The 19,107-nt window shown below is 47.7% G+C and overlaps 1 protein-coding gene across 4 annotated transcripts in view; it reads left to right on the forward strand.

Moving 5' to 3' along the window:
* LOC139390518 (catenin delta-1-like) overlaps positions 1-11,133 on the forward strand; it is a 29,578-nt gene extending 18,445 nt beyond the window's left edge. Inside the window, exons 3-23 of one of the 4 annotated variants that reach the window (XM_071137673.1) lie at positions 418-569; positions 771-922; positions 2,318-2,386; positions 2,468-2,590; positions 2,712-2,977; positions 3,101-3,397; positions 3,556-3,796; positions 3,937-4,159; positions 5,406-5,598; positions 5,724-5,841; positions 5,969-6,125; positions 6,476-6,493; positions 6,814-6,882; positions 6,961-7,088; positions 7,281-7,431; positions 7,592-7,784; positions 7,920-8,119; positions 8,264-8,305; positions 8,406-8,482; positions 8,689-8,743; positions 9,159-9,348. In XM_071137673.1, the coding sequence (XP_070993774.1) occupies positions 776-922; positions 2,318-2,386; positions 2,468-2,590; positions 2,712-2,977; positions 3,101-3,397; positions 3,556-3,796; positions 3,937-4,159; positions 5,406-5,598; positions 5,724-5,841; positions 5,969-6,125; positions 6,476-6,493; positions 6,814-6,882; positions 6,961-7,088; positions 7,281-7,431; positions 7,592-7,784; positions 7,920-8,119; positions 8,264-8,305; positions 8,406-8,482; positions 8,689-8,743; positions 9,159-9,214 (2,823 nt within the window). In that variant the 5' untranslated portion in view covers positions 418-569; positions 771-775 and the 3' untranslated portion in view covers positions 9,215-9,348. Of the gene's footprint in view, positions 1-417; positions 570-770; positions 923-2,317; positions 2,387-2,467; positions 2,591-2,711; positions 2,978-3,100; positions 3,398-3,555; positions 3,797-3,936; positions 4,160-5,405; positions 5,599-5,723; positions 5,842-5,968; positions 6,126-6,475; positions 6,494-6,813; positions 6,883-6,960; positions 7,089-7,280; positions 7,432-7,591; positions 7,785-7,919; positions 8,120-8,263; positions 8,306-8,405; positions 8,483-8,688; positions 8,744-9,158 lie in introns of all 4 variants that reach the window. The other 3 variants (XM_071137674.1, XM_071137675.1, XM_071137676.1) reach the window with 3 other exon arrangements.
* The last annotated feature ends 7,974 nt before the right edge of the window (positions 11,134-19,107 follow it).

Here is a 19,107-nt window from a genome sequence, read left to right on the forward strand (position 1 = left end):
AAGGGCTGATGGGGAGGTTTGGAGAGTGAGTGAGAAATAGGCTGGGGGAGAGACGGGCGAGCAGTACTGGAAAGCATCAAACAAAGGAGAGGAGAGGAGGCTCCTGGGAGTTGGTGTTCTCGTCTCTCTGCTGACGGTATGCTTCGTCTGGCCCAGAAAAGCGCTGCAGCCTCAGCTGAGCCACAGCTACTGTGCAATATAGGTGTGTCCGTTGCTTTGTGTTTGGAGGGATAGCCAATGCACACCATAGGTAGTCTTCGCATAACTGTTTTTTTTTAGGAGTGCGTTTTCTTTTCACAGCAGCGTGTAACGTCATACTCATGTGTTGTTTAGCGACCCTCTTACTGCAATATTCAACTGTAAATATGAGATTTTCACTCTTTACTTCTCTTTCTCTCCATCTCTGTCCCTCTGCAGTTTATTTATCCCTGTACATCCTCTTCTTTCTGGGCCTTGTGGTTTGGTGACCTACATCTACTCTACCCATGAGCCCCTGCAACTAGGGCTCAACCGTTTGACCTTGGCCTGACCTCTCACCTCTTCTCCAAAGCCACGCCCCCCTGGTGAAGGTCTGTATCTCTGCTCTTCTGTCTTTGACAGCTGGTCAAACCTCTCAGGGATTTCATGAGATTTGAGGCGTCCTGCTCTTTGTTTTTAGAGCTGTATGCTATGGAGGAGCCTGTCGTTTTCTCTCTGTAGTGTATGGCGTGTCCATGTGCAACGTCTCACTGTAGTGGGCGCGTCCGTGTGTGTAACGCCGTTCTCTCTAGAGTGTATGGAGCAGTGTGAGAGCGCCGCGGCTCTGCTGGAGTCGGTGAGGGAGCAGGAGGTGCAGTTTGAGCAGCTGACCAGAGCGCTGGAAGAGGAGAGGAGGAGGGTACGCCTCACCAGCCCCCCGTCCCACACCCTCCCCCACACACAGGTAACACCCCATTTCCCCAGGGGAAATTTCCTCCCAACCCCCAAATACACTTTGTTAGTGGCCTTTCCTAAGCCTCTTTCTAGTGTCAGGCGAAAGACCAGTCATCCATCTGTTCACATATCCCTCATCTGTCCTTCTATCCCATCCCTCCATCATCCAGTGATTACCGTTATCACCCTCCTCCACCCATCACATCCAACCCCCTAATCCACCGCTCCGCTCCTCCACCTCAACCAGCACTCCGGATTGTGTTTGGTTTAACTTGTGTGTGTTGCAATTCAGCCCTTGTCCTTTAACACACTGTTTAGATATCGCTACAGCTTTAACATTACCGCGCGTTATACATCTCGCACCTCTGCATAACTCCAGCATCACTTGCCGTACCCGCAACCCAAAGCCTTCATACCACCCTTACATACCATGGAATTCAAGCTATCGTCATCTTCGCTCCAGCATCTTGTCCAGACTGTACCTGGAAGGATGCTGTCAGTTGTCATGCATGCAGCCTTATTCCACCACCTAAAATGCTGTGGAAGATGCCGTCGTTTTAAGCCAGTACACAGTATCAACTCCATGCGGTGCCTCCTAATGTGATTCTCATAGGTGACCATGTTGATCATATGCTCGTATGCTTTACCATGCTATTAGAGCCCTGAAGAGACATGGAGAAGTGTTTTTACTGAGTACACATCAGCTGATAGGGAAGATGAATGGGGTTGCCGTTTTGCTTTTATAATCCTAGCAGGGCTAATTGGCGTGTTTTAGGTTGTCAGTCTCCTCTTCCATTTTTTAGTCTCGCAGCGTGCTAAGCAATGTCTCATGACTACCGTTGGGTGTGTGTTGCCTCTCTCGGTGTAAGTGTCCCTTGTTTATAACAATGTATCATTCCAAGGTTAGCTGTGTATGCGTGTTTTGGCGTCTATCTCGGCACTTAAGACATTTGCTGCTGTTAACTTGTTACCGTAACGGCTTTAGAATTTAAAGGGAAATATTCCTTTTCTACCCGGCTCCTATATTGTGGTGGAACTGGCCTGACCCCTTGTGGACAGAGCAGGCATTACACCCAGCCACACATCTAAAGTGTGCAGCACATGCCCAGCATTTTTGCCTGTATCCTCCTGCCTTCATTAAAGTGATCTAACATAAAATGAGTGTTGAAAGGCAATGGTGGGGTCATTGATTACCTCAGAGAAGGCAGAAGGATGCATTATCAACATTTTCAGATATGGCCCATGACGGTGAGGTACTGAGAAAACAGGGTCAGTTTGGTTAATGTGTCATGATGTCAGTGTTGGGGTGGTTGTAAGGCGACATAGCCCAGTTAGATCCTCTGTCTCTGAAGACGCCTGTGAATTTGATTGTGTTCTCTCGGTTGACTGTTGCTCTCCTACTCAGAACGGGCGCCTGGGGGAGGCAGACATAGAACGACTGAAACTGAGTGAGGGATACATCAACGGGACACAGGTGAGTAATGTGTGTGCTGGTTGGGTGTGAGATGTTCTGTGTGTGTGTGTGGGTGTGTAACATTGTGTGTGTTTATTACAGTACAGGATGGTGGACCCAGTGCATGGCGTTCTAGACGAGAGCTGCACACCAGAAGATGATTCACAGGACGTACAGTCTGTCTTCTCAGACGATGGAACAAATGGACGGAGGGCAGGGAACGCGGTATGGAGACACACACACTTTCTACTGTAACTAACATGTAACTGAAAATAACTTCCTCCATGGCGAACAAAATATTATCTACAACTTCCTGTCTCATCGTGATGTACTTCCTCTTCTTCAGATGAAGAAGGTGATCACCTCGCGTACCGTCCTTCCCTCTGATTCGATGTCCATCGACGGAGGACTGTCCGTCTCAGGTATGGGCGGTTACAGTGCCACTCTGGACCGCACCTACAGGCAGGCTGGAGGGGGGGACTACCCCACAGCCACGGTCCCCAGGAACTACCACTACGGCCCCGCGGGGGGGTACGACGACTACAGGAGCGCCCCGCCCTCCGAGGCCTACGCCAGCCTGAGCAGAGGCACACGCATGGACGACCGCTACAGGTCAGACAGACTGTAAAGTTTGTAGACGTGCTAAAGAGCACTGTAAAGAAAGGCTTCTCGAGAAGTATTCCTTTGTGAAGATTTATCTTTGGGATAAATTGATCTTCTCCCCCTCTTCTCCAGACCTGCGGATGGGTACAGGACCCTGGACTCTGGGTACCGCGCCCCCAGCAGACAGCAGCTGGACCCCTACGCAGCCCAGCCCCAGGTGGGGCGAGGGGTGAGGGGTGTGGGCAGTACCCTGGAGCTGGGGGGCATGCGCTACGCCCACCAGGCCCACTTTGGTGTGGAGGATGACCAGAGGAGTCTGGGATATGATGATATGGAGTATAGTATGGCTCCTCCTCCCATGCACCCAGGGTACGGCACCATGCCACGACTAGGACCAGGCCCTGGAGGACTGGACAGACGCAGGCTCCGGTACAAACACACACACAGACAGACACACTCATGATCCCTGGGTAACAGCACACACCCAAATCACTCTATCAGTGTGCATGTACGCAATACTCGGTTACCGACACACACTCCCACTAAACCACTACACACTCCCGTCTGAACTTCCATTGGTCCCTTAGGAGTTGCGAGGACACTTTAGATGGGGACATGGGAGGAGTCGACCCCTACACCTGGGGCGTCAACATGGCGATGGAGAGGGGAAGCATGGCGTCATTGGACAGCACCCTGAGGAAGGGCCCGCCCACTTCCTGGAGACAACCGGAGCTTCCGGAGGTCATCGCCATGTTGAACTACCGACTGGACCCGGTCAAAACCAACGCCGCTGCCTTCCTCCAGCACCTCACCTTCAAGAACGACAAGGTAAAACGCAATGCTTTGTATACCTGCAAACACGGATTTGTTTTGAAAGGATGAATATTACGAGTGTTACAGCACTGCTGTTAGCGTGTGTTTTTAAAATGGGTTTGGTGTGTGACCATGCTGGTGGCGTGTGTCTGTAGGTGAAGTCGGAGGTGCGACGTTTAAAGGGGATCCCCGCTCTGGTCTCGTTGCTGGACAACCCCAAGAAGGACGTGCACCACTCGGCCTGCGGGGCGCTCAAGAACATCTCATACGGACGCGACCACGACAACAAGATCGCCATCAAGAACTGTGACGGCATCCCAGCCTTAGTCAGGCTACTGAGGAAGGCCAGAGAGCAGGACCTCACAGACACCATTACAGGTAGAACTACTGTTACGTCTGTTCTCTATCATTTGCTCTACAGGTTTCTTTTCTCTGAGGTGGTGCTTATGAGTAAGGCAGGGGGAAGGCCCAGAAGGGCTTGTGTTTTTGAACATGTGTAACTGCCATTTCCTGCAATCTAAAGCCTTAAATGATAACAAATAGTGTTTTTAAAATGTATTTTTACGTAGTGGCGCAGCCTGTCCACAAGGTGGCGCAGCACCCAGTTTACGTTTCGGGGAGAATCCTGCCTTTCTATTCCTGTACTACTTGTGGGACAGAGAAAACCAGTACGATCATGTAGCATTCCTAGTCTACTTCAACTCTAGAACCTACACTGAGTATACCAAACATTAAGAACACCTTCCTAATATTGAGCCTCAATTCATCAGGGCATGGACTCCACCAGGTGTCGAAAGCGTTCCACAGGGATGCTGGCCCATGTTGACTCGATGCTTCTCACAGTTGCGTCAAGTTGTCTAGATGTCCTTTGGGTGGTGGACCATTCTTGATACACACGGGAAACGGTTGAGCTTAAACGCAGCAGCAGTTCTTGACACCTTCAAACCGGTGTACCTGGCACCTGCTACCCTACCCCGTTCAAAGTCACTTAAATCTTATGTCTTGCCCATTCACCCTCTGACTGGCACACATACACAATCCATGTCTCAATTGTCTCGAGGCTTCAAAATCCTTCTTTCCTCCCCTTCATCTACACTGATTGTAGTGGATTTAACAAGTTACCTCAATAAGGGATCATAGCGTTCACCTGGTCAGTATGTCATGGAAAGAGCTGGTGTTCATGTTTTCTATACATAAGTAACTGCCAAAATACTGGAAACAGCACGTGCCAGAACAGCATAGATTCCACATGTCTGGAGACTCTATTGGAGTATTGTGACATTTTTCCACAAGAAATTCCATCATTTGGTGTTTTGCTGATGGTGGAAAGGTTTTCAGGCGCCGTTCCAGAATTGGTTTGAGATCTAGAGACCGGAGACGACCGTGGCATATGGTTTACGTCATTTTCATGCTCCTCAAACCATTGTGACCACTCGTGCCCTGTGGATGGGGGAATTATCATCCGATGGGAGCATAGCCACTGTGGCCAAAATAATGGCCTGCCCATCATTTTTGTACATGCTGGCCTTGTTGACATGGTTTTGGCAGTTACCTGTACTTTGTGATTGGACTCCGAGGACAGAGTCATGAAAAACGCTGAAGAATGCGTTCTCTTCTTCCTCAGGCACACTGTGGAACCTTTCGTCTCACGACTCGGTGAAGATGGAGATCGTGGATCACGCGTTACACGCCCTCTCTGACGAGGTGATGGTGCCGCACTCTGGCTGGGAGAGAGGGCGTGACGGAGGAGAAGAGAGCCTCAAACCACGCCACCTGGAGTGGGAGACGGCCCTCACCAACACGGCTGGCTGTCTGAGGCACGTGGATGGAGAGGAAATGGAGGGCTGGCGATCAGCGGAGGAGATAAGGGCAGGGGGAATAGCTATTGGATCTGAGGGGAAATATAAACCATCTTAATGTCATATTTTCTTTTCTTGTTCAGAAACGTGAGCTCGGAACGTAGCGAGGCCAGGCGGAAGCTGAGAGAGTGCACGGGATTGGTGGACTCGCTCATGTACATTGTCCAATCACAGATCAACCGCAAAGATGTGGACAACAAGGTAATTGATTGCTTAAATCTGATAACGTAATTTTTGGGGTGGTACATACATTTTTTTTATTTTGCAATATACATGATTGAATAAAGATGCTTTTAAACCTCCACTCTCCATCTCTCTCTGTGTGTAGTTGGTGGAGAACAGTGTGTGTCTGCTGAGAAATCTGTCCTATCAGGTTCACCGGGAGGTTCCTGGCTGCGAGCGCTACCTGGAGGCCGCGCCCCTAAACCAGGGCCCTGTCCCCGGATCCAACAAGGCCAGCTGCTTCGGCTCACGGAAGGGCAAAGGTCAGTAACCGGCCTGTTTTAAGGTCATAGTATACACCCTGTGTGTTCTGTGGCTAGAGGTAGACCGTTTCCCTTAACCCCAGATCTAGGATCTGATTGCCCTCGCCCCAGTCCTGACTCAGTAACAGGGGATGAATCTGTGGTTAGTGGAAACGTAGTCCTACTCGGTGTGTGTGCTTTTTTTTTTTTTGATGCCCGGGGCTGAGTTTTTTTAAATTTTTTTTAAATGTTTTGCTTTTGTGGACCTGACTGGTTTTGTTTTTGCTTGTTGGTGGCTGGGATTCATGTTTTTCACACTCCGTCCCTCCCTCTCCCTCTGTCCTCCTCCTTTTGTTCCCGTCCTGTTTTAGATGAGTGGTTTTCCACAGGTAAGAGTCTCTTCTTAGTGTCCTGTTGCGCTATGGCTGAACAAGGGCTTTTCCTAACGCTGGCTGGCCTTAACATTGCCTTTCCTTTAGCCCGTAGGTTTTGTAGGTGGGACTTGTCATACTGAGTGCATGCTGTTCAACTAGTGGCCACGTTTGCATGATACCATAATGTCATTGAGGGGAATTTGCATTTATTAAAAATGGCTGAGGTGGAACCGATTTTAATAAATAAATAAATAAAAAAATAAAATAAAAAAATAAAAAAATAAAAATAATAATTGAAATCAGAATGATCTCTAGATGGTTGGGTTTCTCTCCAGGTCAGAAAGATGCGGATGACGGGAGTGCGGACCAGGTCGATATCCCAAAGAGGACGACGCCTGCCAAAGGTGAGTCAAAACGCCATATGAAAGCACAGCGTACATGCGACACACACAATCCGTTCCTAATATCCCTCTTCCTACCAGGCTATGAGCTGTTGTTCCAGCCTGAGGTGGTGCGTGTCTACACTTCCCTGCTGAGAGAGAGCAAGAACCCCTCAGTGCTGGAGGCAGCAGCCGGAGCCATACAGAATCTGTGTGCCGGACGCTGGACTGTGAGTGGACAGCCTCTGATCTCTCTCATCTTTCCCTGAGATCTCCACCACCTCTCGCGTCTCATTGTCTGCTTTCGTAGCATTACCCCAATGGTGTTGGTTGCTGCTTTCTCCTCAGGATGACTTCTCTGTTCAGAATGGTAATGGTTCTAACCATGGTAATGGTTCTCTCTCTCTCGCTCTCTCAATCAGTATGGCCGGTATATCCGGGCCACGGTACGTCTGGAGAAGGGCCTACCTATGATGGCAGAGCTGCTGGCTCATGGGAACGACCGTGTGGTCAGAGCCATGTCCGGGGCCCTGAGGAACCTGGCCATCGACAACCGCAACCGCGAGCTGCTCGGTAAGTTGGCATGTGCATCAGTCGCCTGTTAGTTATCACAACTTCACATGAGGAAAGACTGCTTCATTAGCATATAGAAAGGTCGTTCCTTCCTGGATTGCTTCAGAGCCACTCTTTCGTCTGTGTTGTTGCTCATCTGAGCCGTCCTGTCCTCCCTCAGGTAAGCACGCTGTGCCCCACCTGGTGGCAGACCTGCCGGGTGGCCAGAGCCAGTCTGCACGACCTCTGTCTGAGGAGACGGTGGTGTCTGTGCTGAGCACGCTCACTGAGGTGCTGGGCAACAGCCTGGAGGCCGCCAAGACCCTCAGGGCCTCCCAAGGCATCGAGAGACTGGTGCTCATCAATAAGGATGGGTAAGAGAGTGTGTGTGTTGAACTGAAGCTCATTGACGAGCATGTTCTGTGTGTGTGCATGTTTGTTTGAGACGGATAGGTCAAAGTGTGTCCATACAGCGCATCTAACCGAGCGCATGTCTATTGGTCCTGCAGTAAGCGGTCCGAGCGGGAGGTGCGCGGGGCAGGCCAGGTGTTGCATCTGGTGTGGGGGCATAAGGATCTGCGGCGCCCCCTGGAGAAGGACGGCTGGAAGAAGACTGACTTCATGGTGAACCTCAACACATCCGCCAATGGCCCCTCCGCACGCACCAACGGGACCTACGAGGAAACGACCATGCCAATGCTAGACAAAGGTGAGACTGGGAATAGTTTTATTTCATTTTTTTCTGATAAAAGACTTGCTTCTTTGACAAAGTTGAAGTTAGACATAAAATATACAGTATGTAGGAGTTGTAGGGAAACAAGCGGGATGTTAATGGCTTTTGTTATTTCTACAGGGGCGAAGAGAGACATGATTCCACTGAATGACTTAGGCCCTGGTGAGTATCCATGGAAACACTGTCAAAGCTGAGCCCGAAGATTAGATTTTTGTAAAAAAAATATGTTTATCAATATTGATTTCATGCTCTTCCACTTTAGAAGCCTACTCTACACTGGACCAGCGGGAGAGGAGACGCTCTCTGGACAACTCCCTCGACACCACAGACACTTTACAGGTAACACCCCCCCCCCCCCCCCCCCCGCCGCCCTGTACACATGGTTTCTTTAACTTAAACACACTACCCTTTATTAACCTTCTCCTTCACACCTTTTTCAAAACCTTTTTCGGGTTGACGACCGTCACCTCTACTCACGGTATCTCTTCCACCACCTCTCTCTCTCTCTCGCTCTCTCGCTCTCTCTCTCTCTCATGCCGTCTCAGCGTGGGGTGTACGGGGGCAGAAAGGGTTCCCTGCCTCTGTTGGACTCCTACGATGGTTAGCCCCTCCCCCTCTCCCCCCTGCATGTAACAGCATGGTACGTTTCACCTCTTGTCCTGCATGGACTCTAAATCGCCATCCGTTCTCTTAACTTATGACCTTTTCTCTTGTAACTCTGTCTGTATTGTATTATTCCAGTACCTTGGTTTTGCACCCAGTATAATGCGCAGTGAAAACTGATTGAAGGCTTTCACACCGGTACAGTATGCTGTGTGGACTTGTACTTGTGCACTGCGGTGGATCATAAACCCTAAAACTAACAGTATTCCCTAGGCACTTGCATTTTGGCATATTGTGTATAGACTGACATACTCGTACCACAAAATCGGCTTGTGTGCGGTTTGTTTTACTCTTTTTAAATATTACCACATGCACTGATAACATAGTATTTATCATCGTCTTCTTCCTCCAGAAGAACTGATGGTGTGCATTACCCAGGGTGAGCTGCCCCAACCCTGCCCCTGCTGAGCAGAGAACACTAGAGATCCATGGACTTGCTCTCTCTCATCCCCCTCTTTCTCTCCTTCCATCGCAAGGCTATGAGGGTTGGCATCCAAAGAAAGTGGTTGTGTTGCAATCAGAGTGATATTAAACACTCAAACTGAACACGCACACACACACACACACACACACACACACACACACCATAGTAGCGTCAGAAATATATTCCCTGTTATTTAAATTCTATTGATATTCCCTTTTCTCAAGGCAATAGTCTTTGTTTGACAATCATTGTTTATTTCTGTTTTCTGGTTACTTACATCCAACATTTGGCTCAATGAGTGTTTCCTGTCGTTTGTTAGAATCCTCATACTCATCCAAGTGTTTTGTTATTTTCATCGTCGTGAATCGGATTACTGCCATCTGCATCCTGAGATGAATTTATTTTTAATATCTGTAGGTATGTGTTTGTATATAAAAAGAGGAAATGTTTTGATTGGGGAGGAAGGTGTCTATACCTTTTTTTTTTTAGGGTTGATTTTAATTTAAGTGGTACCCAGATTGGGATTGGTGAGTGGAAAGGTCATGCGTGGCTGCTGGACCAATGGGGCTCGGTCCTCATAGGTTCAGGATGTTTGTATAGGAGTTATTTTCACCTTTTCTAGGTATATTACAGGCTGGTTGGTTTTGGGGTAGTTGGGAGGAGTGTGTGAGGCTGGTGTGTAAGTGAGGGCCATACAGGAGACCTGAGATCTGTGTGTGTGCATGAGTGGTTTTATTTAACAAACAAACAACCCATATGAGCCTGTTTTTTTATTTTTAAGTACTTCATATTGTGTGCTTTCATGTTTTTTCTACTCCTTTTGCAAATATAATTTTTGTTGTCTCGGTTTCTTTTCAATTGTGGCTTTTACAGATGTACCAACTGCCTCTATTTCTTTTGTTGTGATACCTTATTTAATTATTTTTACATTGCTATTTTTTTGGAACCCTCCTGAGTCTGTGGTTAACGATGGCTGTGAGAGTGCGATCTCATACACCTATTGGAGTGTGGGTTTTGCTGCTGCTGTGCCGGTAGCAGGAATACTACTGTTCACGCACGGTTAACAAGCACCACAGCTCTTAGTCCTACATTTGCTCATACGCTCGATAACATTCCAACACTAAACTATAACACTAGGGACGCATTCCCCACACTATTATACAGAACCCCACTACAGACCCGGGGCCTGTTCCCTAGGGTGGATTGTTTTGGAACGCTTCCGTGATCAATCTTTTGCATAGAGCTGGCAGATTCTTGGTTCCGCATGTTAAACATTAATCGTCTGTTCTATCAGCAATGCTCTGAACCTCCTATACCACTAACAATAACACTAGTTCAGTCAGTACTTGCTGTTACACTAGCCAGAACAATGTGCTGTACGTATGGACCCAAAAGGCATTGGTTGAAAAAGAGGGGTTGGTTTTCTGTAGAAATTACACTTATGTTTCCGGAGAATTGGATTCCTCAGAGGTAACTCAAGTATAAACAGACGGTAGGACCAGACTTGAGCATAGACTAGGGGGGGAAATGAAAAGCACATTTTGGGAGCATTTTTTTTGTATAATTTTTTTTTATATATACTTTGACTTTTCATTTTGTGTCCGTGTTTTGGGTTTTTAATATTGTTTTCTGATTTGGGAGTGGTGGGTGAAGCATTATGCAATCTCTATTCTACTTTTTATTTTATTCTGCTTTTGTAACTTTTCTTTAATGGCAAAGGAGACTACTCAACTTTTGTTTGTATTTTTTAAAATATGGTTGCCACATGCGTCGTTTCTCTGTAGCATTGCCTATTCATGTACAAATATGATGAACTTGCCTTGGCTCTGAAAGGTTTCATTTTCTTCAGTAAGAGTATGTAACTGGCAATGCTGTTTTTATAAAATAAAGATCTTTTCTCAGACCAGATTTGATGTTTTTAAAGGGCTACTTCGGGATTTTTGGCAATATGGCCCTTAATCTACTTCCCCATAGTCGGAGGAACTTGTGGGTACCGTTTTTATGTATCTGTGTTCAGTAAGAAGGAAGTTTTGAGGTAGTTTCGTGAGCCAATGCTAACTAGCGTTAGCACACTGGCGAGGTCTATCGGTATCAAGTAGCATGTTTTGTGTGCGTGTGACAGCTGGAGATGTGCTCTTGGGGATAAACACATCTAATTAAAGGGGTACAGCTTAGTCTGTCTGGGTAACCAGACTCCCTCTCTTCAAACACACATTCACACCTTTAATATTCATGAAGGCTTTAAAGCTTTGTGTGGACTGCTCAGTCTTGTGCCTCCTTAAAGTATGCTTCTACGACATTTGAGATGCCTAAAATAGTTTCTTTAGCCCTCCGAATTTGCTTTTGAGTCTATACCTTGGCCAATATTATAGCCCGAACCCAAGCCATTGCTATTGCGCTGTCTCTAAAGCCAGGATAAGCTTTCTAAAAGGCTAACATGACCCTGGGGAACATTTGACCACAGATTAATGTTTAGTGTTGATGTGCTCAGTCGCCTTTTGTCTCATGTCTCACGCTGTGACAAGATTACGGGGGGGGGGGGGTACAAAATGTATTGTGTGGTAGTGATTTGGATAAATATAAGGGCTTGAAAGGCCCACTATAGTCAAAAATGTGAGGTTGGAAAAATATTGTGAATGATGTTAATGCCTTTAGTGTAAAAGCTTTTTGAAAAGTGCCTGAAATTTCTGCCTGTTTTGGTAGGATGGAGTTTTTGTGGTAAATTGGTTAATAGACCAATAAGAAATGTTTCCAAACCTCTCAGCCAATAACAGCTCATTTTCAGTTTCCCCCTGCCCACTCCCAGACAGTCCTAGCAAAATTCTTGCTTGAGAAATTCTTTGCTAAGAAAGAAGCTATTTTTAATTCGAAACAAAATCACTAAGGTACTTAATTGTTAACCAGAAATGATTTTGAGGGGAAAAAATTGCTGCATTGAACCTTTTTAAAGTGCCTCAATGTCTGCTTGTAAAACCCTTTGAGGCATCTCTTCATCTTATAGCCTAGGTCAGTGTTTCCTAACTCCAGTCCTCCAGTACCCCCAACAGCACACATTTTCAATGTTGTGATTCAACTTGTCAAGGGCTTGATGATTAGAGACTCATCTAATGTGCTGTTGGGGGTACTTGAGGACTGGAGTTGGGGAAACACTGGCCTATGCAATTAAACTACAGCTGTTGGATGGATCACTACGACTCTTGGGGGTGTGAGAGCGAATAGTGTGTGTCTGTAAGAGAGAATAGGTGTTTTAATAGAATGCATGCAAGCGTGTGTACGGTATGCATGTGGCCTGTGTCCCTCTCCCCAGCAGATTCTTTCTCCTGGCTCCCTTGTTACTGGTACTACATCTATTTAAAGAATCCACTCTCCTTCATTTGCTCTCTCAATCATGCGCAGTGTCATATTCCTCCAGAATCAACACAGCAGGGCAGGAGAAGGACAATTTTAAAGAACCGATTGAGACCGAGACAATGGCATTTTAGTGAGGATTTAATCACGTTGACCCGTGATGATTCAACTCTTCAGGTCAAACTCTGACCATTAAGAGCCATGGACCATTCACAAGCCCTGGGGGTAACTAGTGTTTGTGTGTGACTGTCTGTGAGCGAGAGCAACATCGTACCCAGGCTATTGCGCACAGGAATTGTCTGGACCACGCGATTAGAGTGCCAAGACACTGGAACTACAGAATTAGAGAATGTTCCTTTCATATTTTTCCCCCATGGATTATTAGCCTAATTGAAGACATCCGGCTGTAAAATAACTGAACTATTCAGACAGTTTTGCAATAGTGTTCATTCTATTACTCCAGTATGGATTACCTCTCTCCCCCGCCTTCCAACACGCGGGGTGCGCGGGATGGGTCTCCCACCCTGTTCCCAGGCTCGTCTCGCCACACTTCTCACACTGGTAACCAAGGTGGTTTTGGATCGTTGTCGTATGAGGTGGGGGTCGTGTGGGCTTACCTGCGACCGCTCATACCATTCTTTCTGATCAGTGCAATGGTCGTGGCAATCATGTACCTGATCCAGCACATAATCTACTCCGGGCCATTCACCGATCCACTCTTCTTTGAGAAGTTCGAGGAACGTTGGCCAAGACCCAAACCGCACAAGGATACGGCACCCTCAAACCCGATCCTTTACCCTGATCCTTTTGAGCACACAGGGAATGGAACCCGTTGAACTGGAGTCGTGGAATTCGGATGCTTCTACCTGTGCCATTAGATTCTATTTGAAGGTGGATCAAAGGTTTTTAGAATCTCCCAGTGGAATTTACGATGGAATTCCTAATCAGATCATGATTAGATCAGCACGCCGACTCCCTGAGGGTTCTTTCTGTCTTTGATTGCCTCAATTGTGTCCCTACGTCTGTTCAACAGCCCATTGGGCTATGTATAACGTGCAGATTAGGAGTCTGGACCATAACTAAGCAATAATTACACTGCAATGCTCTGTCTTAAACTAGATTTATTAGCCCTGTATAACTGTCTGTGTGACGGTGATTTAAATTCCGGTAGGCCTTTTTAACTGTTTCAGATTAATACAATTCATGAAAGAGGGGAATAATTGTTTTTATTTTGGGAGAAAAATGCAAATTGATGGTGAATAAAGTTTGGGTTTGAACAAATTTACTTGTCTGTACATTTTACAGTCCATACTACACACATAGCCAGCTTTTTTTTTTTGTTGCAGGATTTTCACATAGATTTATTACAGGTGCGCACACATGGCATCCCATTTAGTGTTCGGTGACCAGTCAATCACCTCACCAAATTGAGCGTGACAAGCAGGCTAGCTTTCAGTCAATTAAGAGTTAAATAAAGAAAAACACAGTCTGTTTACAAATTACAATAATGATTTCAACTTTTATGCACTTAGCATTTTCGATGCTTTTGGAGTTTCAGTTTTTATTTTGAGAAAAGGACACATCAAGGGATTTGGAGAAAGGTGAGTAAAGCGATCCGTGATTTTGTTCTGTCAACTAGCTAGCCTAGCAAACGTTAGCAGCTGTTGGTGCAAGATGTCTGTGAATGTACTTTTACTGGCTAGCTATCTAATTACACGGTTAAACAAATGAGTTATTTCTAGAATGCTAATACAGAGTGCACTTCAACAAACTATTTGCATGGTCCGCCACTTCAAATATTATCCGTGTACTCATTGGTTGAGTCGAAGTGTTTGTAGCTGGTGCACATCATCACAGCTAGCTAGCTGACGTGCTAATGGCTGTGATTATGTAGCTGTCTGTCAATTCACCGCCCCTGTCACCAAAGTCTGCAATACCCTGATTGCAATTTAGATGACATAAAGGATGATGTGATTATGCCCTAAATTTTTTACTCATGAAGTCATTTTGCCTTGCCTCTAGTCTAAACTCATAACTAAATGCTTTTAACAGATGGGCTGATTAGCTAATATGTGTCATCTGATGTAGCCAAAATAGCTAATTCAAGCCCACAGTTGAATCCTATCCATCCAGAGCCCCCAGCTGTCTTGTGCTTTGTCCATCTCCCTCTGGGCAGAACCACCTACTGGAGTTCCAGGCTTTGGTGGCCTGCACCATGCTGAGGTTGGTGGGCTTGCTGTACTCTGGGAAGATGGTGGGGGAGGTGGAGAGGCAGGAAGTGACCGCTGCTGTTGCCAGGCTGGGTATCCAAGGACTGGTGAAGGTCGGAACGAGAGATGACAAGGGAGGTGGGAGATTTGGTCCAGCAGTCAAGGAAGAGTGGGTCAAAGCTTGGTGGAGGAGGATAGACCGAGGGAGGGGCTTTCACAGAGGGACAGACCCCCTGCAGAGCAGTGAAGCTCAGGCAGTGAGAAAGATGGGAGGGAGAAGTGAAGAGCAGAAGCTCTCACCAGGAAGCTCAGAGAGAAGGTGAAACCAACTCGGTATGAAAAAGACTCCGGGACTCAGACCTGTGAGTTAAAGGGGAGTGTGACCGATACAGGGGACTTCAATGGTGTCTTCTCCCCTGGGCCCATCTGTCTGCTGTGGACATCCAGGGAATGCCTCTGGTTCTATTGTCCCTGTTCCCCTCTCCGTACCGCTCCCTCCCTCCTAATATTCCTTACACCCCCCTGTCTCACCTGCTAAACTGCCCGTTAGCTGAGAATCAAACCCCTAACAATCCCAATTCTACCATCCTCATGCCTTCTGGTGAATCTGCACCTGTTTAGATCCTCCCCCCATTCCTCTCATCCATCCCCCCTGTGTTCCTGTCTGCCAAGAGCATGTCAACGAGGGGCTCCCTTCACCTCAAACCCCCCCCCCCCCCCCCCCCCCAGACATGGGGGGACGGGGCTACCAGGAGGGGGAGGACTTGGACAAGGGGGAGGGAGAGACAGAATGATTCTTTTGAGGGAAACATCGCTGGATTCATCAGATCTCACCCAACCACAGGAGGAGAACCTGAGAGGGAGGGGGGTCAGGGGGAGGTGGGCGGGAGGAGCCAGGAGAGGAGGAACAGAGCCAAGAGGAGGATAACCTCAGAGGGAGGGGGGTCAGGGGGAGGCGGGCGGGCGGAGCCAGGAGAGGAGGAACAGAGCCGAGAGGAGGATAACCTCAGAGGGAGGGGGGTCAGGGGGAGGCGGGCGGGCGGGCGGAGCCAGGAGAGGAGGAACAGAGCCGAGAGGAGGAGGAGGAGGTGGTGGAGGGAGGGGGAAGGGAAGCAGCGAGGATGAAAGGGTCTGAAGTTGAGGAGGCTGGTGGAGGTGTCCCAGAGAGGAAGACTGTGGAGGTGGGGAGTCTGAGCCTGCAGGACGGGGAGGGGCGCAGGCGTGGTCGGCTGGAAACTACCTGAAGCCCCGGGAGCTGATGCAGCCAATCAAGATCCGTCTAAAGAAGCGAGGGCAGAGCGAGGGGTAGGAGATCACTGGTGTGGGGAGAGGGTTGAAGCCTCGCTGCAGGGCAGAAGAGAAGGGAGAGGCCAACAGAATGCATGGCAGCAGCTTACCCCGGTATGTGACATCTCTCTGACACACAGTCACACAACTCAGTTATTACATACAGTTGAAGTCGGAAGTTTACATACACCTTAGCCAAGTACATTTAAACTCAGTTTTTCACAATTCCTGACATTTAATCCTCGTAACAATTCCCTGTCTTAGGTCAGTTAGGACAACTACTTTATTTTAAGAATGTGAAATGTCAGAATAATAGTAGAGAGAATTATTTATTTCAGCTTTGATTTCTTTCATCACATTCCCAGAGTGTCAGAAGTTTACATGCACTCAATTAGTATATGGTAGCATTGCCTTTAAATTGTTTAACTTGGGTCAAACATTCCGGATAGCCTTCCACAAGCTTTCCACAATAAGTTGGGTGAATTTTGGCCCATTCCTCCTGACAGAGCTGGTGTAACTGAGTCAGGTTTGTAGGCCTCCTTGCTCTGCTCGCACACGCTTTTTTAGTTCTACCCACACATTTTCTAAGTGTTTGAGGTTAGGGCTTTGTGATGGCCACTCCAATACCTTTACTTTGTTGTCCTTAAGCCATTTTGCCACAACTTTGGAAGTATGCTTGGGGTCATTGTCCATATGGAAGACCCATTTGCGACCAAGCTTTAACTTCCTGACTGATGTCTTGAGATGTTGCTTCAATATATCCACATAATTTTCTTCCCTCATGATGCCATATATTTTGTGAAGTACACCAGTCCCTCCTGCAGCAAAGCACCCCCACAACATGATGCTGCCACCCCCAAGCTTCACGGTTGAGATGGTGTTCTTTGGCTTGCAAGCCTCCCCCCTTTTCCTCCAAACATAACAATGGTCATTATGGCCAAACAGTTCTATTTTTGTTTCATCAGACCAGAGGACATTTCTCCAAATAGTATGATCTTTGGTCCCATGGTGTTTATACTTGCGTACTATTTTCTGTATAGATGAACTTGGTACCTTCAGGAATTTGGAAATAGCTCCTAAGGATGAACCAGACTTGTGGAGGTCTACAATTGTTTTCTGAGGTCTTGGCTGATTTCTTTTGATTTTCCCATGATGTCAAGCAAAGAGGCACTGAGTTCGAAGGTAGGCCTTGAAATACATCCACAGGTACACCTCCAATTGACTCCAATGATGTCAATTACCCTATCAGAAGCTTCTAAAGCCATTACATCCTTTTCTGGAATTTTCCATGTTGGAAAAATTACGTGTCATGCACAAACGAGATGTCCTCCCCGACTTGCCAAAACTATAGTTTGTTAAAAATAAATTTGTGTGTATGTAAACTTCTGGCTTCAACTGTATCTATTTGGTTTTAGAACTATGTGTTTGTGCATTCTTCACTTGCCAATGCTGTAAATTCTAACAAGTGTATTATGTGTTTGGTGAAGTCCTCTGCCTCAGGATGGCTTCCCAGTGATAAAGTGGCAGAGAGGTCGGGTCAAACCCATCCCCTTCCATGTCCTACCCATGTAATTCTACCCCCCATCCCCTTCCATGTCCTACCCATGTAATTCTACCCCCCATCCCCTTCCATGTCCTACCCATGTAATTCTACCCCCCATCCCCTTCCATGTCCTACCCATGTAATTCTACCCCCCATTCCCTTCCATGTCCTACCCATGTAATTCTACCCCCCATCCCCTTCCATGTCCTACCCATGTAATTCTACCCCCCATCCCCTTCCATGTCCTACCCATGTAATTCTACCCCCCATCCCCTTCCATGTCCTACCCATGTAATTCTACCCCCCATCCCCTTCCATGTCCTACCCATGTAATTCTACCCCCCATCCCCTTCCATGTCCTACCCATGTAATTCTACCCCCCATCCCTTCCATGTCCTACCCATGTAATTCTACTAGGCTCTGACCTACAAACCATCACCATTCAACCCCCCCCCCCCCCCCCCCACACCTCCATCCCCACCTCGACCCCCCCTTTCCTCCCGTCACGGCCCCTTTCCTGGCCCCCACCCAGGCCTTCCTACACACTGCCCCCTCCCCCTGTGGTGCCCTCCCCCTGTGGTGCCCCCCCCCTCCCCAGGAGGACTCAGCCGAGCAGTTTGACCGCCTGCTGGAGGACATCATGATGGGCTTAGACCAGGACACCGGCAGGGACGTTGCCGTAGCAGCTCCTAGCACCATGGACACTGTTGCCAAGGTGACCGGTGGGGGTGACCTTTCTGAAAGTGCCAAGTCATCATCAGAAGTGGGGCTGCAGCAACAGCATGGGGAGGGCGAGCTGAGTGACATCCTGGATCAATTCCTCAGGTCATTTGAGCTGCAGGTGGCAGCAGCCAACTCAAGGGAAGAGGGACAGGGTGAGGGATCAAGCTGCACACAGGTAGACAATCAGAGCACAGCCAGCCTCTCGGAGCCTTACACTGCCCTCAGGAACTATAGTGGAGCATAGATACAGACCAGCACAGCTGAACACAGAACCCCAAGCACTCAAGTCAGAGAAGAGCAAAGCGACAGTCACACAGCCCAGAGTAACACACACCTTGCCCAGATATACACGCCTCAACCAGAACACAGCAACACACCTCTAACCCTGGGCAGAGTAACACACACCGTGCCCAGATATACACGCATCAACCAGAACACAGCAACACACCTCTAACCCTGGGCAGAGTAACACACACCTGGCCCAGGTATACACGCCTCAACCAGAACACAGCAACACACCTCTAACCCTTAGACTGGAGAAGAAAGACTAAGGTGTTACCAGGGGTGGAGTCTCGAAGGGCAACGGCCCAATCAGGTCGGCTGAAAAGATCAAAGCTCATTCCTCAACATTTTCTGTTATGAAACATTTATTACTATTTACTCGGGGTACTTCATGTATTCTTCAGTAAATTGTTAGCAGTGTATAATTTGTATAGATGTGTTATGGCTGAGTGGTCTAATTATAGTCATCTCTCTTAGACCAAAG

Source organism: Oncorhynchus clarkii, chromosome 31 (genome assembly GCF_045791955.1).
Source record: "Oncorhynchus clarkii lewisi isolate Uvic-CL-2024 chromosome 31, UVic_Ocla_1.0, whole genome shotgun sequence".
Classification (NCBI taxonomy): Eukaryota; Metazoa; Chordata; class Actinopteri; order Salmoniformes; family Salmonidae; genus Oncorhynchus; species Oncorhynchus clarkii.